We start from the raw sequence: 10286 nt of genomic DNA, 5'->3' as shown, positions 1-10286 counted from the left end.
GCAGAGAGCTCACAGATCTCACCCCACGCCCCCTGTGCCAGGCTCTGCGTGGGCCTGTTTGGCTTCCCGGCATACTTATCATTCCACAGCCCCTGCCAGGCTTGCTGTGGTGGGGGGGAGGTACCTGGGGGGAGCACGGAGGAGTCTGATGCAGGAAAAGGGTGGGGGTGTCAGAGGGCATGGCTTTGTCTCACATACTCCAGAAAGGGAACCCTGGTGCCAACTCACCAAGCGAGACGTGGTCAAGAAGGAAATCTTTATGCTCAGACAGGTGTGCAGCCAGGATGGAGTTGGGGGACCCAGAGGCTTCCGTTAATCAGAATGAATTAATAGAGCTGGTGATAAGTTCTCAGTAAGTGAATAGGCAGAGAGATCAACCAGAATCATTTCCTAGGCCCGCGATCCATCCCCCAACCCTGGGCCCCTGGGCCCTTGGCAATGAGATCAAGCTCAATACCGAAGCGTCAAAGGTCAGCTCCGGGAGGGACAATTCAGGAAGTTTGGAGGAAAGTAGCATTGGTGGCCTCACCTCAGCCTGCGGCTTTCAGATCCAGGGCAATTACCAACTGCTGGGGCGATGGGAGTGTGCCGGGAGCTGTGATCTGTGGTCCCAACTCCCATTACAACCTAAGAAGCCAATAATGTTGTGTCAACAAGGCTGAGAGCCAAAACCTCCAGCCCTTTGATAATGCTGGAGTCTAGTGGGAACCAGGTGGCTGGGTTCCAGAGCTTCTGTCGCCCCGGAATCAACCTTCCTGGTCCTCGGGGGATGTAAGTGTCCCAACTTGGGGTCTTCAGTGACTTGGGTTGCTCTTGGGGAGTCTCAATCCATCGCAGAAGCCTGTGGTGGGCCCGTTGGAGGTTCTCTTCTCTCTTGACACGCTGATCTCTCAGCTACCGAAAACTCTCTGTCCCTCATTTCATTCCCCGACCCTGGTGACAGCTGAGTCAGAGACAGGCCACTTCCCCTGGATTCCTGATGGATCCCTGGGGGCTGTTCCTTCCTTGGCTGTATCCCTGAGTCTCCTCGTAAGTCCAAGCTCCCCCCCCTCTTAGGGCGGGGAGTCCCGGGCTAGGCCGGGGGAGGGGGTGGACTTTTGGCCCGTTTATTCCCTCCATCGCAGTCAACAGCTGCTGAGCGGAGCAGGCTTGGCTCATTCCTCTGACCTGCCAGGAAGGAGAGAGTCCCAGAGACTGGGCCGAGACAATCAGACCTGAGCTCCAGGAGAAGGCAGACGAGGATCGCAGCTGCACGGCCCGTCCTACACCCTTCTCCCTCCTTAGTCTCCAAAGCCCCCAGAATTCACCTGGAGGTGCCACATCTATCCCAATCCCTGGGGCTCCAGCCCCTTGGGGGATCTGCATCCCAGCATGTCGATAGCTGTGGAGACCTTCGGCTTCTTCATGGCAGCCCTGGGACTGCTGATGCTGGGGGTGACCCTACCCAACAGCTACTGGAGAGTGTCTACCGTCAATGGGAACGTCATCACCACCAACACCATCTTTGAGAACCTATGGTACAGCTGTGCCACCGACTCCATGGGAGTCTCCAACTGCTGGGAGTTCCCTTCCATGCTGGCCCTCTCTGGTATGGGGTGAAGGGGGCTCTAGGGGACAGAGGGAGATTGGGTGGCTGGCTGGAGATATCCTAGAGGACAGGTTGGAGGTGGTTGCCGTTGTTCTGGCCTTGGGCACCATAACGACAAGTTCAGGTCAAGCCCTCAGTTCCGGGCAGCTGCAGCAAAGAGTCCTGCATGACCCAGAGCTATACATGGCTCCCTGTCCTAACGTGTGACCCTCCCTAGCTAAGTCGAGCTTCCAGGTGCAATTCAGGCCTTTGCTAGCTCTAGCCCGCAGATGAGTGATGGTCTTGGATGATGAATTTGGTCTTGGCCATCCGCAAACTAAGAGCAGTCACGGTGCCGGTGCGCGAGTGGTCACGAGGCCTCTAGGCAACAAAACTTGCAGGCGTGAATGGGACGTTGACTATATATATTTTAGTGTTTTATTCTGGGGAATGTTTGCTCAGTTGGCAGGGGTGAGACCAAGACTCCATCTTGGTTGATTGACTGCTAGCCCCAGTAACCCTCTGGACACTAACAGACTGGTCTACCTACCCTGCTGAACTTGACACAGCTCCCTTATTGTGGAGGAGACTCTCCTGAAAGTGGGTGGATGCTGGAGAGTGGTTACGTGGACATGCATGTATATTTGGGGCTCAGAGTGTGGCTTTTGTTGTTATTGTTTTGCTTTGTTTGAAGATGTTAGCAGCTCTAACTTGGGCCCTGGCGTTCCTTTGCTACCTGCATTGCCTGCCCCTTGCTCCTCTGCACAATAACCCTCCGTCGCTCCCCATGCCATCATTTCCCCCAAGGGGTCCATTTGGACTTCCTAGTCTCCCCCGTGCTACAGAGACCAAGAGTTGATGACCGCGAATCCTCCCTGGTTGCTCCTGCCAGTAGGTTCCCATCTTGCCTTTCGAGGAATCCAACTGTAGATGATGAGCGGGTGGGAGGCTCTGAGGCACCCCAGGGTGGGAAAGTAGGTGCTGGGAAATGGCCCCATCAGTCTGGAAGGTGCCCTGAGCAGTGATAGTGTCTGGGTGGATCACAAACTCAGAGCAGTAAGTGCTCAGAAGGGACCATAGATGTGGGCAACTCGGTGCCCAGCCAGCCTGCTGCATCCCCGGTGTGCAGAGGGCATTTGGTTGTGAGCCTGGCCACTCAAGAGGGGCCTCTTACCGTGTTGCTGCTCTTTGCCTGCAAGAGAACATGAATTTGGAGGAAAATCACATGGGAGGTTGCTGGGGGTGATGGAGGATGGAAAGCCTTGAGGTCTCCAGGCCTCCAGGGCTGTAATCACTTCCCTTTCGTGTTTTTGGGTTTGGGTTGTTTTGTGGGATGTGTGTGTGTGTGTGTGTGTGTGTGTGTGTATTTATGTTTGTGTGTATTTATGTGTGTGTGTGTTTATGTGTGTGTGTGGTATTTTAAGGCATGGTGTTACTATGTGGTTCGTTCCCCGACCTCACTATGTGGTCCTAGGCTGACCCTAAACTCGGAAAGATCCTCTTGCATCGGCCTCCTAGGTGCTGGGATTACAGGTGTTCACCACCGTATCTAGCTCTTCCTTTTATATGGACACTGCCCTTCCCCCACGCACATCTGTGCTTTTCAGAAATATTTGCATCATTAGCTGGACCACTCTGCAGAGCTAAGCACCCCGCCTAGAGGCCAAGGAAGTGGAGAGGAAGCTGTGATTCTAATCCACTGTGTCTGGGCTGAGGACCAGTTTCTTCCTCTGTGGTCTGCTGAGTCCCAAGAGGGATCCTATCTGTTTGCACCCAGTACTAGAGGTTAAACTAAGAACTATATGCATGCTAGACAATACCCTCTATCCCTCACTGGGGGATTCTAGGCTGGTGTTCAAGCTCTAAGAGCCACCGTACCCCAGCCCCTCCCTGGGGAATCACAAGCAAATGCTCTACCTCTGAGGTAGAGCCCCAGCCCTCTCCTTATTTATTATTTTCATTTTCTTGGGTTGTTTTTGTTTTTAGTTTTTGTTTTTGAGGCAGGGTTTCTCAGTGTAGCCTTGACTGTCCTGTAACTCACTCTGTAGACCAGGCTGGCCTCAAACTCACAGAGATCCACCTGCCTCTGCCTCTCAAGTCCTGGTATTAAAGGTGTGCGCCACCACCGCCCGGCTTTCTTTTTATTTTTCATTTTGAGACAGTCTTGCTGAGATGCCCAGGCTGGCCTTGACCTTACAGCCCCCTTGCCTCAACCTCTCGGGTACGGGGGTGATTTCCCACATAGCTCACCAAGCCAAGCCACTGTGACACTGGACCCACGGACCTGTAGGTCCTTCAGTCATCTTTCCTTTCTCCATCAGCATTCTCTGCACATTAAGAATTGGTGGGTCCTGGAGAGATGGCTCAGCGGTTAAGAGCCCTGACTACTCTTCCAAAAGACCCTGGTTCAGTTCCCAGCACCTGCATGGCAGCTCACAACTGTCTATAACTCCCCGGGAACTGACACCCTCACACAGACATACATGCAGGCAAAACACCAATGTACATAAAATAAGAATAAATAAATTAAAAAAAAAAAAGAACTGAGCCGGGCGATGGTGGCGCACGCCTTTAATCCCAGCACTCAGGAGGCAGAGGCAGGCGGATCTCTGTGAGTTCGAGACCAGCCTGGTCTACAGAGATAGTTCCAGGACAGGCTCCAAAGCCACAGAGAAACCCTGTCTCGAAAAACCAAAAAAAAAAAAAAAAAAAAAAAAAAGAACTGGTGGGAAGCTAGGTGGTAGTGCACACCTTTAATCCCAACTCTCAGGAGGCAGAGGCAGGTAGGTCTCTGTGTGTTCAAGGCCAGCCTGGTCTGCAGAGTGAGTTCCAGGACAACCAGGACTGTTTCCGAGAAAGCCCAGTCTCCGAAAAAAACAAAAACCAAACCAAACCAAACAAACAAACAAACAAAAATGGTGGGGAATTCTAGAAGGTGCGGCTGGGAGTCATAATGTCCTCTCAGAGAACTTTGTCCCTCCTCCTTACCTCGTAACTCCACCGTGCTATGGGCCCCACCCGGGAAAGGGGTACAAGGTCCCCAAGAGTGCTTGACAACCGTCAAAAGGAGGAGGAGCTAGCAGCTTTCCTCGTCTTTGAGAAAAGGGAAACTGAGGCACCAAAAGATTATGAGCTGAAGTGACTGGGATGAGTTCCTTGGCTCAGGTTTCCCAGCTCCCCAGCCCCCAACCACCCACCCCCCCAGCTCTAGACCATCTGCCCTGAGTCACTACTGCCCCCTGCCGGTCACTCCAGAAGAAATTCAACTCCAACCCAGAGTGTCCATGGTGTTGGAATGTCGGCAACCCAGGAGCTGAGGCAGGAGAATCAAGAGTTACCTCAAGATCATCCTTGACAACATCCTTGACAAGGCCAGTTTGACCTTGTCTCAATCAATCAATCAACCAATAAACAAACAAACAAACAGGCAGGGGATGTAGCGCCTCCTGTTGGTAGAGTGCTTGCCTAACATGCTGAAATTCTAGTGAGATCTAGTGAGTCCTTCAGAGAGGCAGGCTTGTGGACTGATGACATTCTTTATAAGAAAAGGAGAGGATGGGAGGAGGCACGGAACCCTCATCCCAACCTCCCAGTCACCCCTCCCAACCATTTGTTTGCAATTCTACCCTAATAGCATGGGTGTCTTAGGGAGAGGCTGGAATGTGTGTGTGTGTGTGTATTTATATATGTGTGTGTGTTTATCTATGTGTGTGTGTATATCTCTCCTCAAGGGGACAGCTGGGAGACGGGGCTTCATCTCTGTGGCTATGGGAGCATCATCCACGCCGGGTGAAGACTGTTGTGGCTACTTTGGGTCAGCCATCCTTCTGCCAGTTAAGCACTCTCTGTGCTCTCTGTGAGGCAGCCCAGTTAACTCGCTGGTTCCCCCAAGGTGGTATTTGGTGGAATCCTACTTTGGTTTGTTCTCCTGGGACCTCAAGAGGAAGGAGTAGACATTGGTTATATTCCCCCAGGGAAGGAATTTGGCAACACCTGGGTTGAATCCCCAGCACTAGATAAACCAGGTCTGGTTGTGTGTGCCTGTCATGCTAGCAGTGGAGAGGGTGGAGGGATGGGACACGGACCGACAGACGGACACAACACAGACGAACACGGGACGACGACAAAAGGATCCGAAACTTAAGGTCACGCTCAGTTATTTAACAAATATGAGGCCTGGGTTTATGTTTTTTTGTTTGAGTGTTTTGTTTTTGTTTTTGTTTTTTTTGAGACAGGGTTTCTCTGTGTAGCCCTGGCTGTCCTGGAATTCACTCTGTAGACCAGGCTAGCCTCAAATTCAAAGAGATACACCTACTTCTGCCTCCCAAGTGCTGGAATAAAGGGTGTGGGCCACCACCAGCACCAGCACCCTTCCCCTCATTTTTTTAAAGTTTCGACAGTAGAACCCCAGCAGGGAAAGGAGGGGTGCAGGACGAGGGAGCCAACAGGGAGGTTGATGTGAATCCCAGAGAGGAAAATTGCTAGGAGCTTTAGGTGCTAGAGACCAGTGGGAAAGCATGGCGGCCGAGGGATGTGTGGAAGAGAAACACTGACAGCTTCACCCTGCCCGCTCCCCAGGGTATGTCCAGGGCTGCCGCGCCCTCATGATCACTGCCATCCTCCTGGGCTTCCTGGGCCTCTTTCTGGGCATGGTGGGGCTGCGCTGCACCAACGTGGGAAACATCGATCTCTCCGTGAAGGTCAAGATGCTGGCCATTGCAGGAACCTTCCACATCCTTGCTGGTAATGAGGGAATAGGGGGGGTGTGGGTTAGGGAGGCCCTCGCCACGGCCCCTGGCCGCTTCTCTTGTCCTCCTCTCCTGCTCTCAAGCGTACCTCACCTTCTCCTCCTCATTGACCCCTGCTGTCTCTTGGCCATCTCTCCCTGTTCCCTACCCTGTCTGTACTCGGCAAATCTCTAGACCACAACTTAGTGTCCAAGAGTAGGGCTGCTCCACACACAGCTGAGCCACATCCCTGCCAGGCCTGAGAGGCTATTTCCTCCGAAACTTACGGGGGATCAGAGTCATGGTGTACACACACACACACACACACACACACACACACACACAGTAACAACGCTATAGATGGCCTATACCTTACTGTCCAGCTTGTTACATTTCTGCACACGTTTCTTCACAAAAAACCATGCAGAACTGGTGAGCGAAGAAATGGATTTTGAGGTGACCCAAGATTGGTCCAGGTATCCCCCTGGTGGATGGGAAGAACCAACTGAAAGTGAGCACCTGTACTCAACACACATACCCCCACACACCAAGAGTAGTAAAACAATAATATTGATAATAGTCATTTTAAAAAATCCAGACAGGGTAGGTATTTCCCATTTTCTAGATCTGAAGGTTTGGAAAGGTCCCTCAGCCAGCGTGACAAGTGACGGGTGATAACCCACAGGGATGTCTGTTGGGGCAGGAAAGACTTTATCGACAACCAGGCTTTCAAAGACAGGGGTCATGATCATTTTCTCTGCCAGCTAAAGAATTAAGAGGCAGGGAAAATCTCAAGCTGGCCAGGTAGCAGAGAGAAACCTTGAACACAGCAGATGAATCAGCAGGTGAGAAAAGGCATTTATCGGGCACGAGGAGACACACGCATGCAGCAGACACACAGAGGGACACTCAGCAAGGCAGAGGGGGAACTGAGAAGCCAAAAGTCCAGGATCTTTTGAAGGCGGGACGTTTAAGTCTGAAGAGCCTTTCCTCTTTAGGGTTGGTCAGTATGAAGAAAGACAGGATGACTGATTGGCCCTCAGCTGTTGCATAACATGTCCTGATCCAGCACTGAACCCATGAGCCAGTTCACCCATGGGCAGGAGGAATAAAAGCCAACAAGGCCCTTGTTTTAAGCTGCCAGGCTTTTGTCCCAAGTCCAGAAGGGAGGGGGAAGCCAGCCATCTTAGAAGTTCACCATCTTCATGACCTAGGCATGGCCACTCTCCTTGTCCCCCGGGGACTCTTTCTAAATCCTAGCCCCTCAGTGTATTTGAGGGCTAGCAGGCATTGAGCCGTGTGACCAGCGATGGATGATAACCCACAGGGAGGTCGGCAGGAATCACCTGTGGATTCATCTGCTGTGTTCAAGGTTTCTCTCTGCTACCTGGCCAGCTTGAGATTTTCCCTGCCTCTTAATTCTTTAGCTGGCAGAGAAAATGAAGCCAATCGTGACCCCCATCTTCAAAGCCCAGTTGTTCCATCCCCTGCACTGAGTTAACTCTGTGTGGTGGCTCATGACTATAATCTCAAGAGGTAGCAGGATCAGGGGCATGCCAGGCTACGTGGTGAGTTCAAGGACAGCCTGTTAGGAATATTTTTTAACGTGAGCTCTCTGCCAACGCAAAATAATCCCAATCAAGCCAAATCAGACCAGATTAAAAAATATCCAGATTTAATTAGACACCTGCACTCCTGGGTGGCCCCGAGGGGAACAGGAAGTCGCCAACATGACCACTAGAGAGGAAAAGGGAAAACCACGTGTTTATTTTTTGGGGGGAGGAGTTTAAATAGCCCGTGGGAATGGTCTTGACCTTTCCTGGAGAGGGGTCAAGGTTCAAGGGGCACAGGGGAGGGGCCTCCAAAGATGGAGGCTGGGTTTTACACAGCCTAGGCTTCATAAGATTGTCTTTAAAAATGTAAGATATCCCACTGAGTAGTGGTGGCACACACCTTTAATCCCAGCACTTGGGAAGCAGAGGCAGGTGGATCTCAGTGAGTTCGAGGCCAGCCTGGTCTACAGAGCAAGTTCTGGGATGGCCAGGACTGATACACAGGGAAACCCTATCTCAAAAAAATAAATTCAAACAGAGAACAAACAAACAAAAAAAAAGTAAGATATCCTAGGACTCAAGTGGCCTAAAGGCTGCGTTTGAGTGTGTCTGGGCCACAGGCTGTGTCTGGGACAGAGGAAAGGGACTATTTCTCTTGGACATGACGTCCAGTCCCTCAAACCCCTCAGAGCTCACTTGCTTTGAGAGGTTGTGGCTGCGAGAAGGGCCCAGAGGACCACCCCCACCCTTTCCTCCAGGTACCTGCGGAATGGTGGCTATCTCCTGGTACGCCGTCAACATCACTACTGACTTCTTCAACCCCTTGTATGTTGGAACCAAGTAAGTGAGGAACCCTGCCCTTGAGGACAACGGGTAGGTTTTGGGCTAGCCCCTCTGGGCTGGCACTTACCTCTTCCGCTCCTCAGGTACGAGCTGGGCCCTGCTCTCTACTTGGGCTGGAGTGCCTCCCTGCTCTCCATTCTGGGCGGCATTTGTCTCTTTTCCACCTGCTGCTGCGCCTCTAAAGAGGAACCAGCCACCAGGTGAGGAGAGGGAGGAGGGTGGAGCAAGGATGGCAACATGCTGTGACCACCTGTGACCCTGCCTTCCTCTCAATTCCACAGGGCCAGGCTTCCCTATAAAGCTTCTACGGTCGTGATACCCAAAACCACTTCAGACGAAAGCAATGTCAGCTTTGGCAAATATGGCAAAAACGCCTACGTGTAGGAGCTCTGGCCTGGTGGACATGGCCCCAGCGGAAAAGTGTCCCCAGGATGCTCGGACCAGTCTCCAGTTAATAACCTCAGGACAGGCCATTTCCAGGCGCCACCCTGCGCCTGGAAGCCATGACCTGCTCTGGGTATACCTTCTCTGGCACTCCAGCCTCCCCCAGGAACAGAAGCTGCGGGGGGCAACTCACATGGCCTCCTACAGCTGGACCCAAGGGGACAGAGGTGTCTGCAGCTTGTGATGCCATATAAATACATGCATAAATAAGTGTATATTGTGATTGTTCAGGGGCTTCAGGGGCCATGAAGTTGCAGCAGAGTGAGGGGCTCACTCTCAAACCACAGACTGTCAATATTGTCCACTTTTGAGCTGTCTCGTCCAGTGAGGATCTGAGTTCAAATCCCCAGAACCCATGTAAAAAGCCAGGCCAGGTCACACTCCCATACCCCCAGCACTGTTGGGAAGGCTCTCTGAGGCTTACTGGCTTCCAGCCTATCTCCAGGTTCAATGTGAGACCCTGTCTCAGAGGTCTAAGGCAGAGAATGACAAAGTTCTGGAAGCCCTCCTCCGACCTGTGCAGGCACACAGACTGTGCACAAAGAGCATGCACAGGTTCTCAACAAAAGGCATTGCCAGTACCCACCTCAGGGAATTATTGCTAGCTGGGATGCCCCCTGGCGTCTCTCTCTCTTGACTCTTAACCTGTGTTCTTCCAGCTGCATGGAGGAGCTGTTGATCCAGAACAGGTGTCTGTGTGTGTGTGTGTGTGTGTGTGTGTGAACTAGATTTGGGGTTTAATAAAGATATTTTAAAAGATGCATTATTTACATGTATGTGTGTGTTTCTGTGTACCATGTGCCTGCAGGTACCTGAAGAGACCAACAGAGGGCACCAGATCCCCTGGAACTGGAATTACAGGTGGTGGTGAGCTGACATCTGTGGGTGTTGGGAGCAGAATATTGATCCTCTGTCAGCTGCTAGTGCTCTTATCCACAGAGTCATCTCTTCAGTCTCTTAATAAAGATATTCTAATATAGACAGAAGCTTAAGCGTCGAGAGAGGACCTTATAAGAAAGTGATACCTGCTGGGCAGTGGTTGTGTGTGCCTTTATCTCAGCTCTTCAGGGAGGCAGAGGCAGGGGGATCTCAGTGAGTTCGAGGCCAGCTTGGTCTATAGAGTGAGTTCCAGGACAGCCACGACTGTTTCAG

At 51.9% G+C, this 10286-nt stretch overlaps 1 protein-coding gene across 1 annotated transcript; it reads left to right on the top strand.

The window, feature by feature from the left end:
• Positions 1-660: 660 nt before the first annotated feature.
• On the top strand, positions 661-9895 carry Cldn15 (claudin 15). Its single transcript, XM_075976366.1, has 6 exons — positions 661-771; positions 1125-1588; positions 6146-6310; positions 8606-8687; positions 8774-8890; positions 8972-9895. Exons 2-6 carry the CDS (start codon positions 1372-1374, stop codon positions 9072-9074), a joined length of 684 nt encoding a protein of 227 aa, XP_075832481.1. The 5' UTR covers positions 661-771; positions 1125-1371; the 3' UTR covers positions 9075-9895.
• The last annotated feature ends 391 nt before the right edge of the window (positions 9896-10286 follow it).

The sequence above is a fragment of the Microtus pennsylvanicus genome, chromosome 1 (assembly GCF_037038515.1).
Source record: "Microtus pennsylvanicus isolate mMicPen1 chromosome 1, mMicPen1.hap1, whole genome shotgun sequence".
NCBI lineage: Eukaryota > Metazoa > Chordata > Mammalia > Rodentia > Cricetidae > Microtus > Microtus pennsylvanicus.
The sequence above is the reverse complement of the archived record's forward strand: the minus strand, read 5'-3'. Positions and strand labels throughout refer to the sequence as shown.

What these genes read in the sequence shown, in the direction of transcription:
- Cldn15 (XM_075976366.1), top strand. Translation starts at nt 1,372, where the DNA reads ATGTCGATAGCTGTGGAGACCTTCGGCTTCTTCATGGCAGCCCTGGGA. An exon ending in CCCTTGTATGTTGGAACCAA is followed by an intron (nt 8,688 to 8,773) that starts GTAAGTGAGGAA and finishes TCCGCTCCTCAG; the next exon opens with GTACGAGCTGGGCCCTGCTC. An exon ending in AAAGAGGAACCAGCCACCAG is followed by an intron (nt 8,891 to 8,971) that starts GTGAGGAGAGGG and finishes TCAATTCCACAG; the next exon opens with GGCCAGGCTTCCCTATAAAG.